This window comes from Littorina saxatilis, linkage group LG1 (assembly GCF_037325665.1).
Source record: "Littorina saxatilis isolate snail1 linkage group LG1, US_GU_Lsax_2.0, whole genome shotgun sequence".
Taxonomy (NCBI): Eukaryota; Metazoa; Mollusca; class Gastropoda; order Littorinimorpha; family Littorinidae; genus Littorina; species Littorina saxatilis.
The window spans coordinates 73,323,655-73,351,082 of NC_090245.1; the positions used below are offsets into that span (position 1 = coordinate 73,323,655).

General features: G+C 40.3%; 2 protein-coding genes across 10 annotated transcripts in view; one reads left to right on the forward strand and one right to left on the reverse strand.

Moving 5' to 3' along the window:
• LOC138978350 (katanin p60 ATPase-containing subunit A-like 2) overlaps nt 1–16,329 on the reverse strand; it is a 39,184-nt gene extending 22,855 nt beyond the window's left edge. Inside the window, exons 1-7 of one of the 8 annotated variants that reach the window (XM_070351083.1) lie at nt 16,164–16,329; nt 12,990–13,060; nt 11,328–11,494; nt 9,744–9,761; nt 3,602–3,650; nt 937–1,096; nt 290–421 (exon numbers count right to left, since the gene is read on the reverse strand). In XM_070351083.1, coding sequence (XP_070207184.1) covers nt 290–421; nt 937–1,096; nt 3,602–3,650; nt 9,744–9,761; nt 11,328–11,494; nt 12,990–13,060; nt 16,164–16,217 — 651 coding nt within the window. In that variant the 5' untranslated portion in view covers nt 16,218–16,329. Of the gene's footprint in view, nt 1–289; nt 422–936; nt 1,097–3,601; nt 3,658–9,737; nt 9,762–11,325; nt 11,495–12,989; nt 13,061–16,163 lie in introns of all 8 variants that reach the window. The other 7 variants (XM_070351101.1, XM_070351074.1, XM_070351109.1 and 4 more) reach the window with 7 other exon arrangements.
• Nucleotides 16,330–16,794: 465 nt separating this feature from the next.
• On the forward strand, nt 16,795–24,297 carry LOC138978283 (cellular retinoic acid-binding protein 2-like). Of its 2 annotated transcripts, none has more exons than XM_070350971.1 (4): nt 16,795–16,968; nt 19,066–19,244; nt 19,504–19,609; nt 21,019–24,297. In XM_070350971.1, the coding sequence occupies exons 1-4, from the start codon at nt 16,884–16,886 to the stop codon at nt 21,033–21,035; spliced, it is 387 nt and encodes a 128-aa protein (XP_070207072.1). In that variant the 5' UTR covers nt 16,795–16,883; the 3' UTR covers nt 21,036–24,297. The 2 variants fall into 2 exon arrangements, with proteins under 2 accessions (XP_070207072.1, XP_070207065.1); XM_070350964.1 differs by having other exon boundaries at nt 16,798–16,968; nt 19,504–19,623.
• The last annotated feature ends 3,131 nt before the right edge of the window (nt 24,298–27,428 follow it).

The window sequence follows — 27,428 nt, forward strand, 5'->3', positions numbered from 1 at the left end:
AGTTTTCCGGACGGCCGGCCGGACGGACGACTCAGGTGAGTACATAGACTCACTTTTGCTTCGCATGTGAGTCAAAAAGGGGGGGGGGGGGTGAGAAACGCAGATAAGGGGGGGGGGGGCAGATAAAAAGGATGGGGGGTGGGGAGGGAGATAAAACAAAGAGGCAGTCAAATCACGCACGCAACCAAACGCACTCTCCGTCTCTGTATTTCTATCTACGTGTCTCTCTCTCAAATACACACCCTCATACATGCACACACACACACATGTAGCACAATGCAGGACTCACTTTGCGTGGTTTCTGTACAGGTTCTGCAGGGTTCTCAGGGTTTGCATGTGCCCCGTGCATGCCATTGCTACCGTGAACTGTCATTCCTTGCAGCGACAGACCATCCATATTGCCATTGGTCAGTGCACCGTTCTGATCAACATACATAGGAAAACCTTTTCTAGTTACATTAAGCTAATTCTCAACCTCCTGAATTTACCATCTAGTCTCATAGATGTGACTAAATATACCTTTGGGCTTGGATGCAGTGGCCAGAACTATTTCTTGAGATGTTCGGTTATTGATCTTACAGCAGAAGTATACTCTTTTAACTACCTTACTGGTTCTCAGATGAGTGTAATAATCTTTACTCTAATTTAAGCTAGACAGCTTTAAGAAAAACCAAAGCAAGAAAAGAACTGACTTTTTTTATGAAATAGTCCATGACCTTACAAGTCAATTTGAATTAAAAAAAATTTTTTTGGGGGGGGGGGGAGGGGAGGGGGGGAAAGACCTTTCAATACCCTCACATCCTGGTATGACTGATATATATATATCAATATTCCTCAAATGACAGCGCAGATTAAAAATCCCTTCATATACAAACATCAAATATACTGTGGTATATGCCATCAGAGGACACGCTCTGTGCAAGTCAAATGACTTACCACCGGTGGACCATTGATAGATACAGCAGCCGAGGCTTTGCGCGTGGATGAAGTGAGACCGCGACGTCCACGACCAGATTGAGGTCGTCCACCAGGGGGAGGGCTGGGTGGCCTTGAGGTAAGGGGGATTCTGGGAAGGGACGGAGTATTTGTTTTTACACTGCAAGCCGAAGGAAGAAAAACAACAAGAAAGAAGATGACAGAAAGCAAGCCATGCTACAGAGAATGAACAATGAACTGTGATGCAATACGCATACTGTTTATTTTCTGTTAACTTTGTCGACCCCTGGATTTATCAACTCAATTCTATCAGAAACTATCAAGATTCTCTGGACAAGTCAATCAAAACTTTTTACAACTTTCTTTTATCGTATCAGGAAGAACGATTCACACTTTGTTTGACTTCCTATGAAGGAACAAAATTAACTTTGAAGACAAAATGTCTGACTTTGAAAGGATAAAAGACATATATGTCTTTTCACAGCAAGCCTTTAATTTATTAATACACAAAAAATACAAGTCACAATTCTTATCAATTGCAAGTAAAGTTTAAAGTCTTCAGTCCAAAATTCATGAATTACTCATTATTTTTTTAATCATGCAGGGGTCAGAGTTACACAAAAAACACACAGTATTTTTGTTAATGGTTATGCATACAAATGAGCAGCTAGCAACTCATGCAGTTGTCTGTTTCAGCAACACCAACTTTTCCATGCAGACTAATCACGCACAGCTAATTGCTGAAAATGACAAAACCAAGTCAAAATGCAGTTGCACAAACTACATGCGGTGCACAAAGCTCATAGTTTATGATTCAAAAATTACATTCACACATAATTAAACACGTAGACACACAAGAGCTTCAGAACTCTGAAACTCATAGCAATTAGGTGTCACACCTGCAGCTCATGCTTTATAGAGACATTAACGTGAGAATGAAAATGGCTGCTCAGGTGGATTCCAGTTTGATGACGTGACAATAAAAACAACAGATAGTCCTTTTCCAGTCTCTACTACTGTAGTCATTTTCCTGAACTGCTTTTGTTTTTTTAAGATGTTGATTTTGAGTAAATGTATGTCCTAGGGGGGATTTCTTTAACAAAATTTGGACTGGTGACCCTGAGGATACCTGGCATGCATCATCAACAGGGCCACTTAATAGCTCTTACAAATTTGTCCTGCATGTATGTGGCCACGTTTTCCAAGCCCATCAAAGACATTTCCTGTCATCTTGGCTTCATCCTCATGCCCATGTGTAAAGATAGGGGTGTTTAAACACTATGAGAGCCTGATCACAAGAAAGCTGATCCTCAGAGGAAAAAAACAGTCCCTCATGAAAGCTAGTTATCAATCCTGGTGATCGATCTACATGGACTAGCAAATAGTGACTTTTTTTTTTTAAGCCAGACACGCCACCGACTACCTGCATGTGCAGAACAAAATGCTTAAAAACACAAAACCTATGTGAGGTGTCTACATGTAACGATATTCTTGCCAGACATGACGTACGACAGGTGTATAGCCTAAACATGTCTTATAAATACTCAGATCAATTTTAATACCTCTATCCCAAGGCTCTATCCTTAAAACTTTATTTTGTATTGTTTGGCCTTCCACCAAAACTAGCAAAGTTGCTGTTGCACAGAAGGCAGAAATCACAAAAATAACTCAAAAAAGACAAAACACAAGAAGCTAAAACACATTTATTCAAGATAAATCCAGTCAACAGTTTTAGCTAAAATTTAATTGAAAAAAAACCAGCAGGCTTTCAATTTCATTAACATGCAATTTATAGACATAAATTAATGCACAGAGCTGTGAAATGTACGTATGATCAGACGGTTTAGTGATGTTAATATAATGAGTAAAATGATAGTTACAATTAGTGGTAAAATTTTCAAACAAATGTATATATAATGTTGAAGTGACAAAAAGTTCAGATCACTGAGGTAACAAAACATGAGAGAGAAAATTAGAAAATTACAACTGAAAGGAAAGTGGAATCAAATTTAAAAATGAAAACAACCATGACTTTTCTTAAATATGAGAAACAAGAACTGACACAATATTTCTTGAAATTAAACTTTCAATTCAAATCAAGTATACAGTGGAACCCCCCTTTTAAGACCTCCGAAAATCTGAGAAAAGAGGATTAGGAGTCTTAAAATGGGGATAATTTTACAGAGGTCAAGAACACAAATTCTGAAAAAACAAGGTCTTATAAAGGAGGGAGTTATAAATTGGGGAGTCTTAATAAAAAGGGGGGGGTTCCACTGTAGTCAATATTTTGCAACAGAAAAGGGGTAGGGGGAGACGAGATCTTGAATGATAACCTGTCACCATCAGTATTTCCACACTCAGCCATTCATACTCATACCGTTTCCTACAGTATTCAGACATATCAATCAAATGTATACAGTGTCATTAAACAGTATTTTAAGTTTACTGAAGGCTTACCCATTATTAGCATTTACACATCTCACACACACCGTTTCTAAATGTGATATAATTCAATTTCTACCAATTATCTTTTAACTTTGTCACAACTTTAAATGTTTTTTGAAACACACAACAACAAAATCAGAGAAATATCTAACAAAAAAACGTATAGATAAGGACTACTTAAAGCAGGAATCAAAAACAACCAAAGACTGCAAGTACCTACCTGTTGGCCCTAGCGTGTTTACCAGGGAGTGATCTTCCCCTGTCGCCAGCTGGAAATTAAAATTCCGATAAAACCATGCAGGCAAAGCTGATCACAACTGTGTACATAGTTCTTCTCAACACCATCGGAACCTTATACTCAAAAGTAACCATCAACAAGAAGGGCAAAGCCCATACAACTCACATGCTTGACCTTTACATGACCTTGACCTTCAGCTAAACCTAGCAATGACATCATACACTAAGAACTGCTTTACACATTTTTCCTACCAAAATACATGTGACCTTGACCCAAGGTCAAGGTCATCCAAGGTCATGCAACACAAAGCTGTTAATTCAAGACATAGGAAGTACAATGGTGCTTATTGGCTCTTTCTACCATGAGATATGGTCACTTTTAGTGGTTCACTACCTTATTTTGGTCACATTTCATAAGGGTCAAAGTGACCTTGACCTTGATCATATGTGACCAAATGTGTCTCATGATGAAAGCATAACATGTGCCCCACATAATTTTTAAGTTTGAAACAGTTATCTTCCATAGTTCAGGGTCAAGGTCACTTCAAAATATGTATACAATCCAACTTTGAAGAGCTCCTGTGACCTTGACCTTGAAGCAAGGTAAACCAAACTGGTATCAAAAGATGGGGCTTACTTTGCCCTATATATCATATATAGGTGAGGTATTCAATCTCAAAAACTTCAGAGAAAATGGGAAAAATAGCTGTTTTTTAGACAACATTTATGGCCCCTGCGACCTTGACCTTGAAGCAAGGTCAAGATGCTATGTATGTTTTTTGGGGCCTTGTCATCATACACCATCTTGCCAGATTTGGTACTGATAGACTGAATAGTGTCCAAGAAATATCCAACGTTAAAGTTTTCTGGACGGACGGACGCCGGGACGGACAGACGGACGACTCGGGTGAGTACATAGACTCACTTTTGCTTCGCATGTGAGTCAAAAACCACATACATTTAAGGTCACTCAGTGCACAATACTCAAACAGCTGTTCATTTAAATTACAATGATGTAATAGCTGACACAATCATATTTTATAACATTGCCTAGAGCTAATTCTCAATGCTGGTTATCCAGTCTCATCCCTTTTCGTTTAAACAATATTCAAATATTTGCAAAGAATAATTTCGCATTTTTCATTCTTCATCCTATTTTACTTAGTTCTTACATACAAAATGTGTATTATTCATTGTTTTGTGAATAGAATGGGATAAAGAAACATTAAAAAGCAATATAACTGTACAAGCAGAACTGTAATTAGCACCAGAAACACTTAGATGTGCTAAAACAACCTACATTGTAATATAAACTTAATGTGAAATGACCTATAAGAACAGCAAAATATCTTTGCATGCATAATCACACAAACAACAAAACTTAACAAGACATCATTAACAAACTTTATTTCACCATAGCTTTTCTATTCAACATGCATGCATGTGAACAGATTTTTTATCTTTAGCTGAGATTAAAAGAGTTGCTTTTCTTCAGTTTTGTGGCCAAAGATGCATGACCTTTGCATGATTGAGAATTTTCCAAAATGTTGTATTATACCGAGCAACAACAGAAACACGTACATAATTCTTCAATTTTTAATTGAAAAAATCTCGAACAATCTGAGAGTGAGAATATTCAAAACACAGAAGTTTTATGAACTCATTCTTAACGAAGCCTTTGTGTAATTACTTCAATGCTGCGACTACCTCAACACATGGGACAATCAGGTTTCACGAAAAACACATAATGTGCACAAGGGGAGCAGGAAAAAACCTGTTGTTTGAGATTTGTTCACTGACGCATTAGCAATCAAAAGAGACCATAGTAACTGCCAGTCTTTTTTTTGAAACAGCCAGAATGCCCATTGAAGATTGACATCAGCACAACACCAGAGAGAGCAGTGGGTCAACTTAAAGCTGCATGATGGGGATGTCCCAAAAGCTGCGTCAGCTGCTTTCAACAAGCACCTGTCAACTGTCTACTGCAGACATGCAGGAACTTTTTGCTGGCTGACACAGGAAGCACTGCTGTTAGGCAATGCAGTGGAATACCTGGCGTGATCTCACAAAGACCGCAAGATCCTGTGACAACGACTATTACCTACGTATGAGGTGTGTGAGAGCACCACCATGCGGAGGGATTCTGCGGGCATCGCAGCAAAAAGAATGATGGACAATTTTCTCGGACTCTCGAGGCAGATGCCAGACAGTAACACTTGGTCTCTAGACTGTAGAGATCAATTCCATACAGCCACTGTCACAGACAGGAACACCATTGGGAACCCTCAAAGTCCCATCAATGGCCATACAGCGCTATGAAGACTGACTGGGCGACCCCTCCAAAATTCAATCCAGCTAGCAATGGGCCTAGAATGACATAACTGGAACTAGTGGCAATGAAAAAAACATTCTGTTTACTCATGATAGCCCTTAAAAATTCTACGTCAGTCATGTTGATGAGCGCGTGAGGGTGTGGAGAAGAAGAGGTGAGGTGCATCATGGAACAGTAATTATGCCCAGGGGGGAACAAGCGCCATGCTATGGGGTGCAATCGGTCTGAACCAAACTTTCAGACAGCAGTCTTGGTCCTGGTCAGGGAAATCATATCAACTGATTCATCCACTCTATGATGCGCCAATGCCAGGCTCAGGCTGTCGCCAACGATTGTGTTAAGGTCACACACCATAATGTCCTTCCGGCGAGGCTTGCCTTGCCCGTGACAACAATAGACTATACCATATCGAGCACAGTGTTATACGAACATCTCACCTTTCTTTCGATTCATTTCGATGTCAGGTTTATTGGGAATGTGATTTTCAAATGTGAATTAAACTTATTTCTAAAGAGAATCTGTGTTCCTTTTGTTGCTCAGAATATTTTCAGCTCACACAACCTCTGTACCAACTCTAAAAATAATCGATTCACAAATTACCCATCACCAACAAAGTTTCCAGACAAGAGACCCTTGAAGAAACGTTTTATAAAAGAAATAGAAGGTAAAGTAGAGTACTCAGTGACAAGAAGAGCATATTCAACAGGTGTTTTGGCAATTAGAATCAGTGAATGGCCGCATTTCTCCCTTTTCCGTTCCCCCTCCCCCCAAAAAAATTCAAAACTCTGAAGATTGTAAAGGCAATAATGTGAAAAAGAAATTCAAATAAGTGTTGCTGACAGGCACAGATACTGAGCAGCCAATAAAATAATTAAGCTGTTATGAAAAATTCAGCAACATGCAAGAGCCTGTACATAGAGCAAACTTGGTGACCTATTCATCAAAATCAGCAGGCAATGTCTTAATTTCAAATTCATGCTAACACAGATAAAACATGTGAAGCAAAGGTGTTGACTTGTACAAGCCTTATACTGGTATATTTCTTTAGTTCAGTAAAGTAACTTTGTACCGCTTATCTACACTCCCATATTATCTCCCATTTGTGTTAAAATGCAGCAAAAGGAGATGTGTTTTATCTATAAAAAAAAAATTATTCAAAATTCAAAAGCCTCTTGCACAAGCTTATTGCTGGTCTGAGCCTCCATGGAGGTTGCAACTAGCACAAGACTGCCCCAGTATTTCTATCTTTCAAGGTTAAACATTCTTTTTTCTCTGTACACACTTTCCAAATCTTGTTTGAAAAAAGGGTAACAGCAATTCAGAGCTAATTAGGTTACAAAGAAGTTGTAAAGTGCTCAAAAGCGATGGTGTTAACTGGCAAAAACAGTACAAACTGGGCTTCTCTACAAGAATGAACTGGATCTTAATGTGTTCTACAGATCTAATTTATTGGTTTAAGAAGCCCAACGTGAATTTTACAATTGCAGATATTATACATATATATGAGTTGTTCTTTGCTACTGGTCACAAGTGGGGGTCAGCTCACACGGACGCATTTTTCAATACAGTCTAGGGGAGAAACTGGTCACAAAGCACCCAGTACATGCCAGAGAGATAGGAGAATCGGCACAATCAAAGAAAATACCAAAATCATTCAATAGATATGGAAATATTAAGATTTACTGTGAAAATGCCAGCAAAAATGGCGTCCAAAAACGGGAACGCACACTTGGTGCGTCTTTGAAGACTTACCTCCCGTTCTGTGTTGTTGATAATAGTCGTGTTTGTCCTGTTGTTGTTGAAATAGTATCTAATAAAACTGATGCAGTTCTTTAAATGTTGCAAATTATTGTTGTCTTTGTGAAATGCGAGAGTGTTCTGAGGCGTAATCTGCATACGGCTGATGTCCCACATAGGGTACCCCACTTCGATCAGCGTATCACTCCAAATGAGCTTCATAGCAGAAAAGCAGATACACTACCAACACACTGCATAACAGATCTACAAGTCTGAGCCAGAATCATTGAAATTTACTTTCTGTATAAAATATTGCAATCAAATTTGTTCACGATGTCCCACAAATAACGCAGGTTACCCTCGCCTTCGATTCAAAGTAACTCCAATCTGACTTAATTACAATCGAAACGCAGATGACGAACTGATTCACCACAAATTTGTGGTATTTTACACACAAATTTCAACTGTGTTGTTTCGCGATAAACAGCCATAAACAAACAAATGTGGCGCCGTCACGTCGCCTTGGAAGGAATAACGCAGGTGACCAAGGCTTGTTTCCGATACCTGTCTGATTAAAATCATCGTTTTTTCACGAATGACGGCTCTTTGGCAGATCTGGTGAGTTGGAAACTGTCTATGAATGTTTCATTTAATGTCAAATGCGTACATTCTTGTCGATATTGTTACCTTTGGGCTCATAAATTAAGTCAATCGTCGTGTTGTCCGAAAGTGACTTTTGTCAGCATAGAACTTACTGTGCTTTGATCATTGACTGAGAAGAATCTTCCGATGACACTAGTTCATTTCACTACGCGACTGCAGATCTGCAAGGAAACTTATGGCAGGGGAAATAAGCTTAACTGAAGACGAATAAGCGGAGTAACTGTTCTTCAACGGATTGCTCTTACACTGATCTAAATATTTAGATCTTGTCGTCTGCTAGTCTGCTAGTAAGTAGTCTTCGGTCGTGTGAAAGTCACATCTATTTCGACTGTGTGCATCGATCCGTGTAGTGAAATGTTGATCTTTGATGATTTGGCAACACAACTTCGCTAAATGTGCTTCGAGTGTATCTCCCCGTTAACCGCATTTGAAAATGTCTTTTAACAAGACCATGTTTCGACAGCCCAGACGGGGAGGATCCTCGATAGCTCAGAGGGTATATCATGTTTTCCGCCGTTTTTTGAAGAATCCTTTCAAATTTGCTATTCCAAAAGTACCTTATGACACGACTCGAGTGGCAAAGAACATTCTCTGCAATTCCTGTCTCAGTCCGTGCAGCCGTTTCGGGTCCTATCGTCATCATACAAACATACACACAGACACACAAGAACCAGCTTTAAAAGTTAGATTATGTAGGAACCATGTGAACCAGTGATTTTTTCTTATGTACAACAGATACTACAGTATTTCTGCTTTATGAAAAGCAATATTTCAAAAACAAAACTAGAGATTTGAATTTTGACCACTTTTCCCCCTTTCTGTCACCAGTACTGAAGAACAACTCATATATATATAACAATCTAAACATAATCTACAAGTAAAAGGCCTTTATCCTTTTTTATCTCTAAATTGAACAAGAAAATCAAGGACCACAGCACTCTAACTTAATCCTACAGTCGAACCCTTTGTGAGCAGTCAGCCTGTCAAAGATTAAAACACAAATGATCCTGTAGCCAAACCTGTCTATAACAATCATCGAAGGGTCGAACGAAAAGTGGTCGTTATAGACAGGTGGTCCCCATTGAAAGGTGAATAATATAGAAATAAATTTCATCAGGGATCCTTTGGGGTGGTCTTAATGGGCAGGTGGTCATGATTGAGGGGTGCAGGTCACCAGGGCAGTTTCCATTATACAAATACATGTACCACATTTTTGTTTTTCGAAGCTGAAAAAATCAGCCGGATAACATCAAGAATTGGCTACATGATATGGATCAATGCTCACAGAAGATTCAACTGCATGCGTTCTTATTTCAGAAGCACTGCAAACAAGGGGATACAAGTAAGTGTGAATATCAAACTAAACACCAACACTCTTGGAACTAACATTTACTTTTGATACCTGGAAAACCTGCAAGAACACAAAGAAAGAGCCTCATACGTATCAGAGAGTCAAACACAAACACATTATAACTCCTAGTAAGCCACTTAACCTTTAGGCTGGTTGTCGCGACATATGTCACGCTACTTTACTATCCTGTCACCTGGTTGTCACGACATATGTCGTGCTACTGGCTCAGTCTGTTTGGTCGGTTCCGATTACCACCCATGGATGCGAAAACCTATATGACCGTTTTTCTTTATTTTTCTCTCTGTTAATTCACCAGTGGCTATATAACATGTGTTACAGATTTGCACCAGTGTAAGGGTTAACAACAAAAATAGGGCTCAGGGTTTCATATTTTGAGGCACGTAGACTTGTACAATATGATGCATGATATACATCAGCATAATTTGTAAAATTTAGTTATTTCTAATATGGTGACTGTTAGCGAATGATAACAGACATGTCTCGAAAATGATATTACATTTCCTCGAGGAAAATGTAATGTCGAAGAAATGTAATATCAATATTGGCCTGCTGGCTCATGTGGATATCATTTACGAAACATGTCCATTATCATTGGCTAACAGTCAGCATAGTAGAAATAACAGTTTTATTACCATGCAGTTCATTTTGACCAAAATAAATTTAAAACCGACATTGCAACTCTAGACAGAATAGCAATGGGGATGGGATTGAACCGAGGCTGGTGTGTAGATGCTATTTTAAAAACTTTTTGTAATGGTGCTACACGTTCTTTGAAAAATAAAAAGGGTAGGGGCATTCTTGTGAGCTTTAACACCTGAAACAGCGGAAGTGATAACACACCCTGTGTCAGCTCTCTCAGCTTTATTTTAATGACATCGCCATGAGCAGTAGCAATTAAGTTCTTAGAATTGCTTCAGTTCAGTCATTTTAATAACACTGTGAATTGGAAGCTAAAAGCAATGATGCGATGCTTCTAGCAATTAAAGTACACACCAAAAACAAAACAGCCATGACTGAAAGTTACCACAAATTCATTTTCAACCAAAGACAGTCACAGAAAAAAATACAATACTGAGTGAGAGTGTAGAAGACATTCTATGACCCCATTCTACAATGGAACAATCAACAACACAGTCAACCAGACAATTGCAAAAACTATCTATGTACAGCAGATATATAACTCCAATTTACACACCTTCATAAATGTGAACAAATGTATGCACATGAGCACACCATCTGTCTACCTGCCTGTGATTTCTGGCCCATCTGATTCCAGGGCATGCTTGTTGCACAAACTAAACATGTGTTTAGTTGTTCAGGTAGCTGTGAATCAGGAGCTCAACAAAAACTGCTTTCATGTGAAGAGTGCCAGCAAGTCACACTGACAGCCCTCAGTGCAAGTCAGAAATTCCCAAGAAATCTCACACAGAGCACCGTGGACTACCTTTACCGTAACCTAGATACAATGAAGTTATCAACCTGGCCATTACAGCCAGAAATGTGACCATTTTAAAGCTTCATAGTTTAAAAAACAACGTACAGTGCTAGGCATAGCTAACGGGACATCCCCTCTTGCTAACACCATCAATTATTATCTGAACTTACCACTCTGTGTCAGCTTCTTGGTCAGCTTGGGATACTTGCTGAACTTGACATAGTAATAGGATTCATATTCCATAAGGATGGTCTCAAGGTCAATATTATCACAGACTTCATAGCGACTGATGTCAATGTTGGTCTCCCTGGCCAAACTTTGGGAGGAATCAATATAACTGAAACAGCAAAGCCAGTGCATAACAATTAACATTATAACACTGTGTGCATAACAAAACAAAAACTGATTGTTGAAAAAAACATTATTTTATCATTCTCCAGACACACCTTTTGCAAAAGCAGCACATGATATCAAATGATTATCATTACAAGTATTAATTATAAATTGAAAACACAAATACAGCAGACTTCCACTAACTCCCGGTCCACTAAATCGCAAATTCGGCTATATCGCGGAGACCTCTTGGACCCCGAAAAAAACAGGACCGACCTTTAAAAAATAAATATATATATATATTTTTTTTTTTTTTTTACAAAATTAGTCACGTAAAGGCCAAAAAATAATACAGATCATGAAAAAATGTTCTATCATAACCACGCTATCTCTCTCTGGGTCCGATGGCCTTTCATCATGCAGTAAATTGTCATTTCATCTTATCAGTCTCTCTCTCTTTCTCTCCCTCAGTCTCTCCAAATAGTGTTCTACGTGTGTGTGTGTTTTCAGGTTGTGTACATTACGGGTTGATCGAGACCTGCGAACAAAAGAAAAACAAACCTTTCACGCGCACGTGCCCCACTCAGTCAAGAACTTTCATGCCACGATCGGTATCGTCAAATTGGCCACGTGCCTATAGAGGTTAAATGTCTGACCAGTCAGTATGGCCAGTCAGGCGTGCAGTTGAACACTGGAGTCCAGCTAATTGCGATCTCTGCTAGACGGTCCGGGTGGCCACAGGCGCCAATCAAGTGTTTAAACTGCGCTTCAGTCTTCTGCAATCTAGTCAGGCATGCAGTGAGTCGCTATACGCGTACAGTGTACGTCTGTGTCTGTCTGTGTCTGATTAACTAGCAAGTTTGTGACGACGTATGAGTCGGAGAAAAAAGAAAAGAAATCGTCATCTGCTGATAAAAGAAAACGTTAATCTTTTGAGAACTTAGTTGCCAACAGAAGCGTCACACTTGCGAGAAACGCAGTAACACATACACATGAACATTGTAGCACAACCACATGCCAGCCGTGTGTGCGCACGCGCACACACACACACGCATGCACATACACGCACACACACACATGCACTCACACGGCAAACGCACACACGCCAACGTGACGCTCACAGGCTTTTTGTGACCATCAAGGGAAATAACCGTGTTTTTCTCTGACTCAGAAGAGACCGCGGTTTCTTCCCTTTAATTGGACCCCAAACTGCATCGCGAATCGGATATATCGCGATCAAAAATCTTTGGACCCCAAAGACCGCGAGTTTGTGGAAGTCTGCTGTACAAAAATAAACTGTGTGACTTACAAAAGTAAAAATATGTCAAATCTGAAATAAACAACAACATCTGAAGCAGAAAACACACTAAAACAATTCAGTATGCCTACTATTCACTGAAAGTTAAGATGTAAACATAGTTGCCTATGTGTGTGTTTATGTGCCTGTTTGTCTGTGTCTATGTGAACAAGCGCCGATTATTCTGTTTACTTTGCCTCACCCTTCTTCATTCAGGTAGTTTAAAACAAGGATCAGCAAATTCTTCTTCCTTGAATCTGTCCTGACCTCATCCTGCAATTTGCAAAACAAAACAAAATTCCATCATAGAAACTTGACCAATCACATTGTTTTCAATTAACCACACGCAAAACATCAGTACAACTGAACAGATCTATGCTATTTGCGTGGAACAGTTTTCAAGCTTTTACAATTTATTTAGTGGGAATTAATTTTAAAGCTTCAAATTGCGTCTCCCCTTTCTGCGCAAATTATCTTCACTGACTAAGTGGATTTTTCTCTCTGCCACTGCGAAAGGGATTGATCCAAGATAGATAAGCTGCCAATTGTTCCAAAATTAAGAATCTAACAACTGAAAAGGTAAGTTAATGGAATATTAAATGAATTATAATTAAAATGAAACGATCACTTCTAGGGTCTTTCGCGTGTACAAACAAATAAAACTGAGATTATACAGAAAATGGACCTAGCTCCTTGATAATATCAAGATGCCATTTTGTCTATTATACAACATTCCATTACCTAACCTTTTGGGGGGTTTTAATTCACTGTAAAAGGGGTTTTGGTTCAAAATGGGAAGGGAGATGGGAAGGCATGGGTGGTTGCAGAAACACAGATCAGCTGTGACACTGACAGGTATAGATGCATGTCTATCAGACTATGCGTGCCACTCTCAGACAGATGAATGCAAGGATCATCAATCAATGTTCATGGGTGAAACCTAGGAAAATCAAATTGACTGAAAATTTTTGAGGCAGGGGTCCAGGGGCCGCCCAGGCCCTGGCGGGGTACAGGGCAGGGCCCCGTTAGGGGGTCCAGGGGGGCGAAGCCCCCCGGCCGAAAACGAATGTTTGCATTATTCATTGTGATTTTGTGGCCTTTCCTGGCAAAAAAATACACTATCATGCAGGTCAAAAAAATACCTTCAGATTCTAATGATATGGTAAAAAGGGTAAACAAAATCAAAACAATTCACAGAAGTAATCATTTTTCTTGTGTATCCTTTCACACTTGCATCTTCCAACACAACGACACAATTGATAACAATTAACATTGACAACAGCCATACTACATGAAATAGAAAGTGAACAACTGAACAACTGAAATAAAAGTTCGAAATATTACATTGCCAGATAGGCATTGAACGAAATGATGAAACAGAATGTCACACATGCAAACAGCATGATGTAGCACTGCACAAAGTAGCAACTAAGCAGTAGCATCTCTTATAGTGCAAAGTTCTCAAGGAAAAGCACTTGAGTTTCAAGCACCAAACTTATCACACACAGTTTTAGTTTCATGAACTCCAACCAGTCCCATCGCCATTTGTTGGCTAGACCAGCATCAATAAGATCTGTCCGTGCGTTTTCCGTCAAAGCCGGCATCTTTGTCGCAGAAATCGTGTCACCACTTCGTAATGCCTGCCAAAACACGAGAGAACTTTTTTTTTTTTTATCGTGATGCAGAGCGAATCCGAAAGCGAAGAAACCTCACCTGCAGGGTTTACCGCGAGCACGGGCAAAAGCGCTTCCGTTTCCGGGCAAACTGCAGCCGGTTCACTATAGCAGTTCGAAAACGCGTTCCGCAAGTAGTTTCGTTTGGTTTAAAAAAAATTTTAAAAAAATTTCAAAATTGCGGATTGACGGAATTTCCGTCAGACTTATTTTCAGATTGACGGATTTCAGTCAATTGACGGGCTACTTTCACCCATGAATGTTTGCTTATCAAAAACATGACAACAGATATGGAAAATGCGATCAAAAATGGGTAACTGGGCCGGACTAGGGGGGGGGGGGGGGGGGGGGGTTACGCAACACACCCCCCCCCCCCCCCCGGCTTAAGCATGTACCTCCCAAACGCTTTTTTTTTTTTTTTTTGAGGGGGAGGGAGGGGGGGTTGCATCTGCATCATCATGAAATCCGAGGAGAAATTGCACCTCTCACCCCCTCAAGACATTTTCCTTCAACGATTTTTATGATGAAAAGTATGAGTCCTTACAATCTCAATTCTTCTTCATTGCCTATACAGCTTCAGCTTGCTGTCGAATTTACCTTTTTCGTTCAAGGAGAAGCTTCCTTTCCCCCCAGAAACATCAAAAAACGTTCAGCTTCAAGGAACCCCCACCAAGGGGGCTTTGCCCCCTGGACCCCATCTGTAACCCCCCCCCCCCCCCCCCCTCCCCTAGTACTTTAGTGACCTAGTCCGGCCCTGAGTAATATCGCAGGCTGATAATTCTTCTAATTGACTCTCTGAGTCTCTCTGGTAGTGGTACAAATTATAAGATCTATCACACAAAAGAACAAACAAAAACCAAACTATTCAGATTAACAAGCATCATTAACTCGCCCTCCTTCCTACCTCCTCCTTACCCCCCCCCCCCCCACCTCACCCCATTGTCTGAGAGAAAGAGAGAGAGAGAGAGAGAGAGAGAGAGAGAGAGAGAGAGAGAGAGAGAGAGAGGGCTGCATCACAGCAATGCTACAGCGACTAAACCTACCCACACTTGCAGATCGGCGCAAACAACTCCGCCTGACAATGCTATATAAAATAACGGGAGGACAAGTACCAGCTATACCCCCAGAAAGTTTCCTCACCCCCGCAGATAAGACCAAGCGGAAAATTATATCAACAAAGTTTTACGGGTGCACATCAGAAAACCCCGTTGAGAAGCGAGTCTACAACAACTCGAGACCCTTCAAAATTCCGGATAGCCGATCTGAACCGTATAGAAACTCTTTTTTTGTCAGGACGCCGACTGAATGGAACCGCCTACAAGACTCTGTGGTACATTCAGCAACTGCCAACACATTTACATCAGGTGTTGGCAGGGCCCCACCACCATAGGCGCACCGCCAGGTGTTTTTATCCTGCTTTTAAACACTGCCCAAATTCCAGCAGTTGACACCACCAACCTGGAAGGGCATGCATGTATAGAAAGTTTTTAAACTCCGTCACGCTGCGCTCTCTCGCCCATTGCGACGACAGCCATTATTGGCTACTGCAATGTACTACATCCAGATCCAGATCCAGAGAGAGAGAGAGAGAGAGAGAGAGAGAGAGATATATCATATAGGGGATCCAAAGTTCCAGAGCTCAAACTCAATGACAATGTGAGAGTACACCAGATATTACACTGAATATATATATATATACATACTGCTTCTCTTGCTTGGTTTGCAGTTCTTATGGATTGATAGCTTAGTTCCGTCATCGCACATGCCGAAAATCTATGTGAGTTCGCGAGAACCTCACCAGTTGACCACCTCCTGAGTTTGCGGTCGTGAAGCTATACAAACATGGCGGATTCAAGTCTCGTGTTGTGTCATGTGACTGTATCTACGCACCTGTGTCAAATCCATACGAAAAGAATTAATATATAAATCTAATCATTCCTGTATGGCACCATACTCTTCCTTCAAAATAATCAAACAAACTACATTTGTCCAAACAATACATTTGTTAAATATTGTAGTTAATCGTTTGAGCGAACGATGTCAGGCGCTGTCGATGAAAATGTGAGACTGGCAGAGGTGAGAGTTCAACAACTGTAACGGTGCACTTTCTTTACAGGGGTGGAATCATTTCTTATCCGGAACATGTAGCGCTTCTTTCTTTGAAAAATACTAATGAATTCAACTTTTATCTTCATTTACTGTTTGATTTAGAAGTCAACCTAATGCTTTTGTCTTTTCATCCCGTACAGATGTTTATATGAACGTTTTAGGGTCAAACTATGTAACCTGTCTCCCCTTTCCAATAATGGACCTTGCCCTGACTTGTTGGTCTCTCTCTTGTAAATAGAGCAGACGACGCAACTGGGGGATGACAAAGCAGACGCCAAACATTCTGTAACGACGGAATTCCAAAACTGTTCATAATGACAGACGAAATCAAGGAAAAATTCACTGGAAAATGGAAGATGGACCGAAGTGAAAACTTTGATGGCTTCATGAATGCAATGGGTAAGACAGCTATTTGTTTCTTGCACTCTGTGAAAAAGAAGGCGTGTCTGTTCTCAAATCAGCAGCTGGCACGGACAATCTGACCTGATTGAGCCGCAATTTTGCAGACATTGCAATTCTTCATACAACTGTCATGCACACATTGCATGATTGTCTAAACATGTGTCTGTCCAATGTCCCCGATATGAGCTGTTTTAGTTTAGATTCAAGTATGCTAGTGCACTGGGTCTGTCTGAAGTGTGCATGTAGGCTTGCAAATACGTGGTACAGACAAACCTGCCCTGGCGACCACCTGTCCATAACGACCACCTGCCCATAACGACCACCTCAAAGGATCCCCGTCGGGTATTACTATTCAAATCACCTTTCCATAAAGACCACCTGTCTAACGTGACCGCCGGCACTCAATTTCGGTCCTATATAACTTACTGTCATGGATAAGCACCTAAGTTTTTTGTTTTTTTAACTGTGGAATATCCTTTCATTGCAAACTTTAAGAAAGCATAAACTACATTATTTCCTCAAACCCACTTAAGATTACAGTGCAGACTCGATCACTGTATCCACCTCTCTGGGTGCGGTCCCTTTCTCAGCACAACTGCATATACCAACCACTCTCTTTTCAGAGCTGCTGACAGACCTGTGCACATGAGGTCAAGTATGCCCCGAAGCAATTTTATTGTCTGATCTGATGCCATTACCTCCTTCAATCACTTATAATCTTTAACAAAGCATCCTCACATCACCTTTCTCTAGAATGACACATAAACCCCTGTCTGGACCTCTTACAACAATTGTTCGGGTGTGTGTGTCTGTGTGTGTGTTGGGGGGGGGTGTGTCAGTGTGTGTCTGTATATATATGTGCAATCTAGTGTGTGTGTGTGTGCGTATGTCTGTGCATGCTTCCACGTGTGTGTGCATGTGTTTGAAGTGTGACACCCATGCGAGCGTGTTTCTGTGCAATTGGAGGATTGCGTGTGTGTGTGTGAAGTATGACAGATGTGCCAGTGTCTCTGTGCAGTGAGAGGTCTGCCAAATGGTGAACCTTTCCATAGACCACCCATCCATAACTACTTTTGGTCAATCCCTTGGGTGGGGTGGTCGTTATAGACTGTACTTCATAATGACAGACGAAATCAGTCATTGACAACAAACTAAATTTCTCCTCAAACACTAAAGCTATCCACAAGAAGTGTCAGTCAAGAATCTACTGCTTACAAAAGCTCAGAAGTCTGAACATCAACAGCCGCATCCTCCAAACATTCTATACTTCATTCATTGAATCCATTCTCACTTTCTCTTTCATCTGCTGGTATGGAGGTCTGTGTGTGAAGAGTAAGAATGTGCTTGGGCGGGTGGTGAACACATGTGGTAAGATTGTGGGGGTGAGACAGGAAGGACTGACTGTGCTGTATGAACGACGTGTGGTGCGAAAGGCCCGCTGCATCATCCAGGATAGTAGTCATGTGCTCGCTCACCACTTTGAGGTCCTGCCCTCAGGACGTCGCCTCCGCACTCCCAGATTCCGCACGCTCAGAACTAAGAACAGTTTTATTCCAAAGTCAATTGGCTTTTTAAATACCTAAGTTAATTAAAACTAGTATGTGTGCCGGTGAACATATGCACTGATTTCTGTGATGAATATTTTTTATATTCTTTGATGTGCACCCTTATGCTGAGTGTGATAACCCTCGAATGACTAGTCCTGTGATAAATATTGTTCAATGACATATCTAGTCCTGTGATAATGATAGTTTTTAGCGGTAAACTTTTAGCTAAAGCTGACGGCAATTTACCTATTTGGAATCATGTTACTATTCCTGTTAGTGTACATATGCGTGCGCGAGTGTAGTATGCTTCGTATGGTATTTTTATCTGTTGTCTTATTATTTGTTTTGTCTTTTAATGTGCACCACACTGAAATTTCTCTGTATGAGATAATAAAGTATTCGTATTCGTATTCGTACTTGCAAGTTTGTCAAAGTAATCAGTTTGATTGTTTTGTTTGTTTGCTTTTTGTAACCAGAAAAAAATGTGTGTGCGCGTGTGTGTGCATGCGTACGTGTGTGTGTGTGTGTGTGTGTGTGTGTGTTGCAGGTGTCAACTTTTTCATCAGAAAAATGGCAGGCTTTGCAAAGCCAGAAAATGATATCAAGGTAGAGGATGATGGAACTATTGTCATTGCAACCAACAGCACTTTCATGAAAAGTGAACAACGCTTCAAACTTGATGAAGAATACGTGGAAGAAAACCCCATGATCAAAAAGAAATTCAAGGTATGCAGAACAAACTTTAGTGTACAAGGTAACTAATAATCTATTATGCTATGATCGAATTAATACTGTTGTCATGAAGGGTGCAAATGACATTGAAATTGTTGGAAAGAAGAATGATGGTACATTTTTTTTATCATTACAAGCAGGCTGATGTTTCATTACAGTAATCTAAATGATGCACCCAATATTGCAGCATGAAGATGTGATTTGTTCATTTTTATTCCATCCAGCCTGTCTCACACCCATTTTCATTTCACAGAACATGCCAACATTTAAAGACGGAAAGCTGAGGGTCACACCCACACCAGCTGAACAAGTGGATGTACCGTATCCCGACTACGCTGAACGAGAAATCACAGAGGAAGGTGAATTGCTGCTGGTACGATATTTTGCAGGCTTGGGAACTCTCAGCTATTTTCAGAGGGTTTAAGTATTAGATCAAACTGCATTTCATGTGAACAACTCCCCCCCCCCCCCCCCCTCCTAATTTAAGACACACTCCCTTTAGACCCTGTTTTCTAACTTCTGTGACTTTTTTTCATAACCTCTGTATATTGCAGACCTCCATTTTCTCCTTTTTAAGACCTGATTTCTGGAGGTCTTAAGCTATGTTTCCATATAGCGATGTGACGGCGGCACGATGGTTGCAGCGAGGTGGCGGTAGCGGCAAAACCAATCGCAACAGTAGTAACAAAGAACGCGTATTTCCATATGTGCGACGCGCCGCTTTTAATGGAAAATTTCGAAACACTCACAGCGAAATTCGCTAGCGGCATCGCGTGTTTGTCGCCGTCGTGTCGTCGCCGCCGCATAGCTATATGGAAACATAGCTTTAAAAGGGGGGTTCCACCGTATGACAACCATTTGGGGGCCAGGTAGCTCAGTTGGTAGAGCACTGGACTTATGATCGGAAGGTCGCAGGTTCGAATTCGGGTCGGGGCAGACACGGGTCAAATTTATGTGAAGACCCAGAGATGGAAGACATGTCCCGCCCCCGTGTCAAAACAATGGCACGTGAAAGATCTTGGTCATTCTGCCATAAGTGCAGATGGCTGATACCACCTAAATACGCATACACTTGTGTATCTCGTCAAAAGCAGTGAGGGCGTAAAACTCGAATCATATAACCTTTAAGAGGCGAAATATTTAGCCTGTAGGACATAAAGCATTCTGTCTTTCATGACAACCATTCATGTTCTTAGCAGTCACCTGCTACTTAAGTATTTGTCAATGTGTTTTTTTTATGGATACATAAACTGGAACTGCCAGCAGACCATCTGATAAAAAACAAGGAAGACATGTGGTTGGATGAGCAGATATCATTCTTTTGACCCTGGAATCATAGAGTAAGATGTGTCCTTCTGCGAGGTCGAGGGGCTGGAGGTAGAATAGGAGAATTGACCACATCTACCTCATGTTCAAAGTTATTTTATGGAATTTTTAATTATAGAAAAGAAAAAAAACCATTCACGTATGTCTACCTAATGGTCTTTGTTGTGGACTGGCTGACATATAATGTACAAAAAATAATGAGACAATGAAAGGGACTTAAGTAAGTCTTGGCTTTGATTTCTACATCAGAATGGTGCGAGTCAAAAGGAATGTTTCCATTCCTGAAGTATGATGTATATATATACAGAATGCAGAATAAAGAACAAAATGTTCAGGCGTTGTAACTTTGAGCATGTAGTTGTCATTTGAGAGATTCACAAAGCATTCTGTGTTTATTCACCTATATTCTCTCATGGTTTTGCGTTATTTTTTTCCCGAACAGTCAATCAAGGTGGGTGACACAGTGTGCAAGAGATGGTTCAAGAGAGTGGAGTGAACAAAAGGTACACTGCCTTCAAACTACACCATGACATGTCCTGAGAATTTAAGGGCAAGGCTGCTGCCGCTTTGCAATATGCTCCCTCAATTGCAATATGGTTCCTGGCACTTCCTTAAATGTACTTTGTTGTTGTTGTTTTTGTAGTTGTTGTTTTTGTTGTTGTTGTCAAGGGTTTTTGTAAAAAAAGTTATAGAATATGACTACAAAGAGGGTAGAAAAGGATCAAGGAGATTACGTACTTCACGTGCTTTAATTCGTGTCTAAAATCCGTTGACATATAAAATTTATGAGTGAAATCACACGCATGAATAAAACTGTTTCTCAAATTGTTATTGCTATGAATCCAGTAAGGATCTGTGATTTTAGAAGAGTATTTCAACATGTGTGGCATAATCAGGGAACATGAAGAAAACAGATCTACATTTTGTATTGAGTAAACAGCCTAGCTGTATCATTAGTGGATTGTGAATTTATTCAGTTATTCCCCGGAAAAACAGATATGCCGCTGCAAAACGTTTTTTCCAGGGAATAACTGAATACATGTAATGTCATCATCCGCCGAAGCATCGTTTTTTTCCAGATTAACTTTATAGCTGAAGCAGAATGAACACCACTGGTCGGCTGTTTTGAAGCACGGAAAAAGAATGAGTGCAAGTAGGTAATGACACTTAAAGAAGTTTTCTTGTTGAAAGATTTACTTTTGTCACAGGTTTAACTGCTACAAGGCAAGTGGCAATGAGACAGTGGTAGCAGTGTGGCTTATAGAAATCATAGAAAATATGAATGTCTTCTCTCATGGAGTGGATAAAAATGTTATATTTATTTTGCTCATAACAGCATTGCGTGTAAACCACACCTCTGGGTTAAATAAATGCCATTTAAAGACATCTCTCATGCGGCAGGCATTGCCAACAAGTTAAATTGATGAGGTGCTAGCTATTACAGTACATGTAAAAAGACAGGCTCAAAAATTTCTAAAAATGTATTTCACTCAGAGCCTTGCTTTTTACAGTAGTTTTCATTCAAAATATGCACAACTAAGGGCAGCACTGCAAGAGGTTGTTTTTTATGTGTGTTTTTTGTACACAGAGCTTTCTGACATCTACCGCTATGCCATTTTTGTGTTCCTTCTGCTTGTCACTTCATTGCATGGAACAAAGTGAATGCTCATCAATTTTTAATTATAGTCTCATTACTATACACATTAGGGCATAATTCTGTAATTCCTTCACTTTTGAAATAGTTTTAAGGTTTGAAATACATGTAATATATACCATTGCATGTTGCTGTAAATAAAATATAAGTGTGTAATACTCATTATTTTTGAGTTTATCATAATGATAGGACTATCTCAAAAACAGAGTTATGTAAGGTACCTTCATTTACTTTCAAGATTATTGCAGTTCAGGATTAAATCTGGAAGAGTATTTGAATTGTTAACATGGAAAAGCAGAAATAATTATGTGTATACATTTGGCAAAGTCTTTGACATCTTGGCATTATATTTCTGTCCAATTGGCATCTTTGAGCTGTTGATATATATGATCATGTCACATTTTTCTTTATGATTCTATATAAGTTAAAATAGCTAGAATAACTGTGGGCCATGTTATCAGAGATGTATTTGCCCTGCTTTTCTCAGTTGCTTGCATTTTTTTATGTACATGTATTAAGTGCGGATCACATGGCAGACTTTTAACCAACCTTTTCCCAAACTTTAGTACAATGTAGTTTGAAGTCGCTCCCTAGTTGCTTTGGCTATGTCGCGAAAAAGTCCATCTGCCATGTGAGCAGCCCCATCGATTTAGTTATGATTTAGGTTAAGCAGCATTTAGAAAACTCAGTTGAGCACTGAATGCTGGACTCCTCAGCGATTTTACATTAGTGACTTACAGCAGACTTTTATTATAGCGCTTCCCAATTGGGTTAGGTCTAGCCGAAAAACAATTAAGGTGACTGGACAAGTCCAAATGTGCAAGTCAGCTGAAAATCGTTGAAAGTTGGGGAAAATTTGGTTATAAGTCTGATATGCGAACAGCACTTCAAGCAGGCCTGGTCAACTCTTTGTTCTGTTTCGCAACATTTTTGAAAAACACCATTTCTTAAGACTCATTTTAATTGTTAGTGTCCCCCTTTTGGGTTCAATCCAATGCAATACGTATATGCTCTATACTTTTATATTTTTGTAAGTAACTATTTCAGCAGCATGTTCTCTGCGACAAGATGTGTTTGACTATGTGTGGGATTTGTGGTTTTCTTGCTTTTTTCCCGCAGTGGGGCACTGCGGTTATGAAATTAAAGGCCCCTCCTGTTTTTGGAACCGCAGGAGCTTTCTAGTTTGCTGTTAGGTAGATTTTTGGTTCCTCTTTCCTGTCATGCTCTCTTTTTCTTCATGAATTCTTTTCTTTTTTCTGCCTTCTTGCTCATTCACCTGTATTTTTTCCAAAAATCTCTTCTCTTGCCGCTTGTCTCGCGATTCATGTATAGTTTAATCTGTTAGTGTTCTGATGTAAGTCCAGCAGTAGATAGGTTAAGCCTATTTTAACATACTGGAAACTGGTAATCTTCCAGTAGGTATTAATTTAGTTTTACTAAAGCCTGCTGGGACACAAGTAATGGGTTAGTGCATTTGTAAACAGGAATCGCTTGACAAGTGGCCCCCTTCATCCCCCCCTTCCTCGTCCTGATATGGCTCTGCGTAGTCGGCTGGACGTTAAGCAACAAATAAACAAACAAACATCTTGCTTTTTGTTTTTTATTTAGGGAGGAGGGTAGGCAGTTCTTTGGCTTTTTTCTCTGTTGCTTTTTATAAACATCTTGATGGACCAAACTTTTAATTTTACATTTTGTTTATGAAAACAAAAACTACGATCAAGATGTGTGCATGGCAAAATAATGGGTTCAATTCTATTTATAAGCAATTGTATCTGAGCAATCTTGAATCTACCAGACCGTGTTATACATCTAATGTTTGAAATCCTAGTAGTGAGCTTTTTTTGCCAATTTTGTAATAATTTTTGTAATGCTGTTATCAAAGAAACTGCTTGTATTTTTTTAATTTATGGAAGCCTTTTCTTTCTGTGAACAAATTATCTGTTAAATTTCAGGAAACCGTTTACAAGTGCCATGTCTTATTTTTATAATGTGCATGCTTTTGTTCAGGTGCTTCAAAGTCAAATTTAATGGAATGTCAAATTAAAGCAATACCTATTGCCGGTTAAATGTTTTTTGTCTGTTTGTATATATGTGTATATATTATATTGTGTGGTACAGTGGAATCTCCCATAACGACCCCTCCAGCTTCCCAAAACGACCCATCCGTTTGCTGACCGATTTTCTGGGCACGGATGCTTTTTACGCTGTAACTAACCTCCGAATGGCAACACCCTCCTTTTTTAGACAACTGACCTACAACCAAAGGATCAATAACGACTTTGATCTGTCAAAGCTCTCTGTCTTCATTTTAAATCGTCGAGGTGGTGTAAACATACCCCCCGCGGGTAATTAGGGGGAAGAATTTACCCGATGCTCCCCAGCATGTCGTAAGAGGCGACTAACGGATTTTGTTTCTCCTTTTACCCTTGTTAAGTGTTTCTTGTATAGAATATAGTCAATTTTTGTAAAGATTTTAGTCAAGCAGTATGTAAGAAATGTTAAGTTCTTTGTACTGGAAACTTGCATTCTCCCAGTAAGGTAATATATTGTACTACGTTGCAAGCCCCTGGAGCAAATTTTTGATTAGTGCTTTTGTGAACAAGAAACAATAGACAAGTGGCTCTATCCCATCTTCCCCTTTTCCCCGTCGCGATATAACCCTTCGTGGTTGAAAACGACACCAAATAAAGAAAGAAAGAAAGTGTAAACATGACGACCTTGACCAAACAACGGAAACTTTTGAGGTTAGAAGATGGAGTAAGTGATAGAGAAAAGCAACAAAGGTGAAACCGCGATTGAAATCGCAAAAAGTCTGGGTGGTGCAAAAAAAACCGCCAGTCTATTCACAACAAATGGGAAAGTGGAGCTAAGCATTGACAGAAAACATTCAAAAAGAAGTTGCCTCCCCTAGCTGTGATGAAAATATACCTTCAAAATCCCAATAATTAAAAAAGACCCCTCCTTTTTACGACGGATTTTTCTGGACATTTTCAAGGTCGTTATAGTGGGAGGTTTTACTGAATTTAAGTATCAACAAATCAAATCATGCAAGAATGATTACGTAAGCAAAGCACACCTCTCTCCCTCTGTTTGTGTGTGCGTGTGTGAGTGAGCGAGAGGGAGAACAACTTTTTACCTGTCAAAACAATTAATTGAAAAAGGTATGGTAAAGATATAATTTATTCAACGTTCCTCCGTATCACAATTCACTTACAGCAAAATGTGTTGACCATCAACATGAATAAACCAGAAGGAAAAAAGGTACAAGAAACTGTCAGTGGTGCAACCTTAGATTGGTAAACTACAGATGTTAACATAAGAAGGCAGAAGAAGATGACACACCCGTCCATATGCAACACCTTCCCACGCACCATCACTGAGTCAATGGAACCAACTCCCAACATGGCTCCCCGCACTGGAGTGCTTCCAAGCCAACCTGGGTGGGAGTGCCAGGTCCATCCTCCTCGAACACTGATTGCCACCGAACTGTGTATAGTTTTTAACTTTTACTGAGCCTGGGCCACCCACAGACCCATTTTCCCCGAGTACGCAGTACTAGGGTCCAGCAGACTTTAATTGTGTGTCTGTCTGTGTATCTGTCTTTCTGTCTGTCTGTCTCGACTTAACAGCTTATTGCTGGGAAACTACTGGGCGCAGTTCGTTCAAAAGTTGATACACTAACTTGATAATAGGTCCGATTGATCGTATTAAAACTTCATAATGTTACCTGGGACCTAAATGCCCCAAAAAACACAAAAGTTCTTGACGGTTGGACGAATTCAATCGGAGCGACAGCCAGCCATTGAGCTGATAGAACAGCCGAACGCGTGCGTCATGAAAAGCATGCGTATCGCATGCGAGACAATTTGCGAGCCAGCCAGCGGGTGGGGATTAATTTGGTCTCGGCAAAGAAACTACAGTGCAGGTTTGGTCTCGGTGAGACTGAAAGAGAGACAGAGAGCACGAGAGAGAGCGACAGGGACACTGTGTCAGTAATTCAACCGGGTTCGATTCCCGGCATGGGCGGTCTATTTTTTTTTTTTAATTCTTGTTTACTATTGTTTATTATGAACGTTTTAATGTTTTATTTTACTCAAATAATTTGTTTAATTGTGTAAAATAAAAAAATAAAAATTTTTTTTTAAATCCACGTGCACAAGACAAAAACTTTCATACTGGGGGAGCGAGCCAGTCTGAAGAGTACTCGGGTCCAGCGCCAGCGTTTTTTATAACCAGCTCTACTTAAAACTTCACCCGCTGACCTTAAAACGTTCAAAAGGACCCAGTTCACGACTCGGAAGGAGAAGAATTTTAAGAAGAAGAAAAAGAAGGCTAAATATCATCAACAACAACAATTAAAATTGAACTGCTAAGTGCAGGTTAAAATAATTAAGGCAACTCTTATCTGGACCGGCACGGTTGGCCTAGTGGTAAAGGCGTCCGCCCCGTGATCGGGAGGTCGTGGGTTCGAACCCCGGCCGGGTCATACCTAAGACTTTAAAATTGGCAATCTAGTGGCTGCTCCGCCTGGCGTCTGGCATTATGGGGTTAGTGCTAGGACTGGTTGGTCCGGTGTCAGAATAATGTGACTGGGTGAGACATGAAGCCTGTGCTGCGACTTCTGTCTTGTGTGTGGCGCACGTTATATGTCAAAGCAGCACCGCCCTGATATTGCCCTTCGTGGTCGGCTGGGCGTTAAGCAAACAAACAAACTCTTATCTGGCACATAACCACTGAGCTCTCTCTCTTTGACAGACCGACCGACCATTTAGGGTTAACGCCCTATTAGACCAGTTGGCCTATATTGGGACAAGTATTGACAATACGCTGTCTTCTTCGACACGCCAGCATATTGGCCCGGGTTTGTCTCGTAAAAGTGTTGATAATGAGAGAAGAGATATGATGCATGCGGCGTCTTCTTGTATTCCAAACCCAGAGCTTGGTATCTTTTTTCGTGCACACGCGGGCGTTCAGAAACCAAGAATGCAAAAAGTTGTCTCACAGATATAAATCTCTCGCCAAACCTGGGATTCGAACCCACGCTGGTAGGCGGCGATGAACTGATACTAGTAAAGCCAGCGCACTACCGACTGAGCTACGTACCAAACTTTGTATCCCCTTGCTTCTTCTCCGAGTAAATTTTTCGTACGAGAAAAGAACTCCCCAAGGCACGAAAAAATTACTCCCGCTCCACGAAA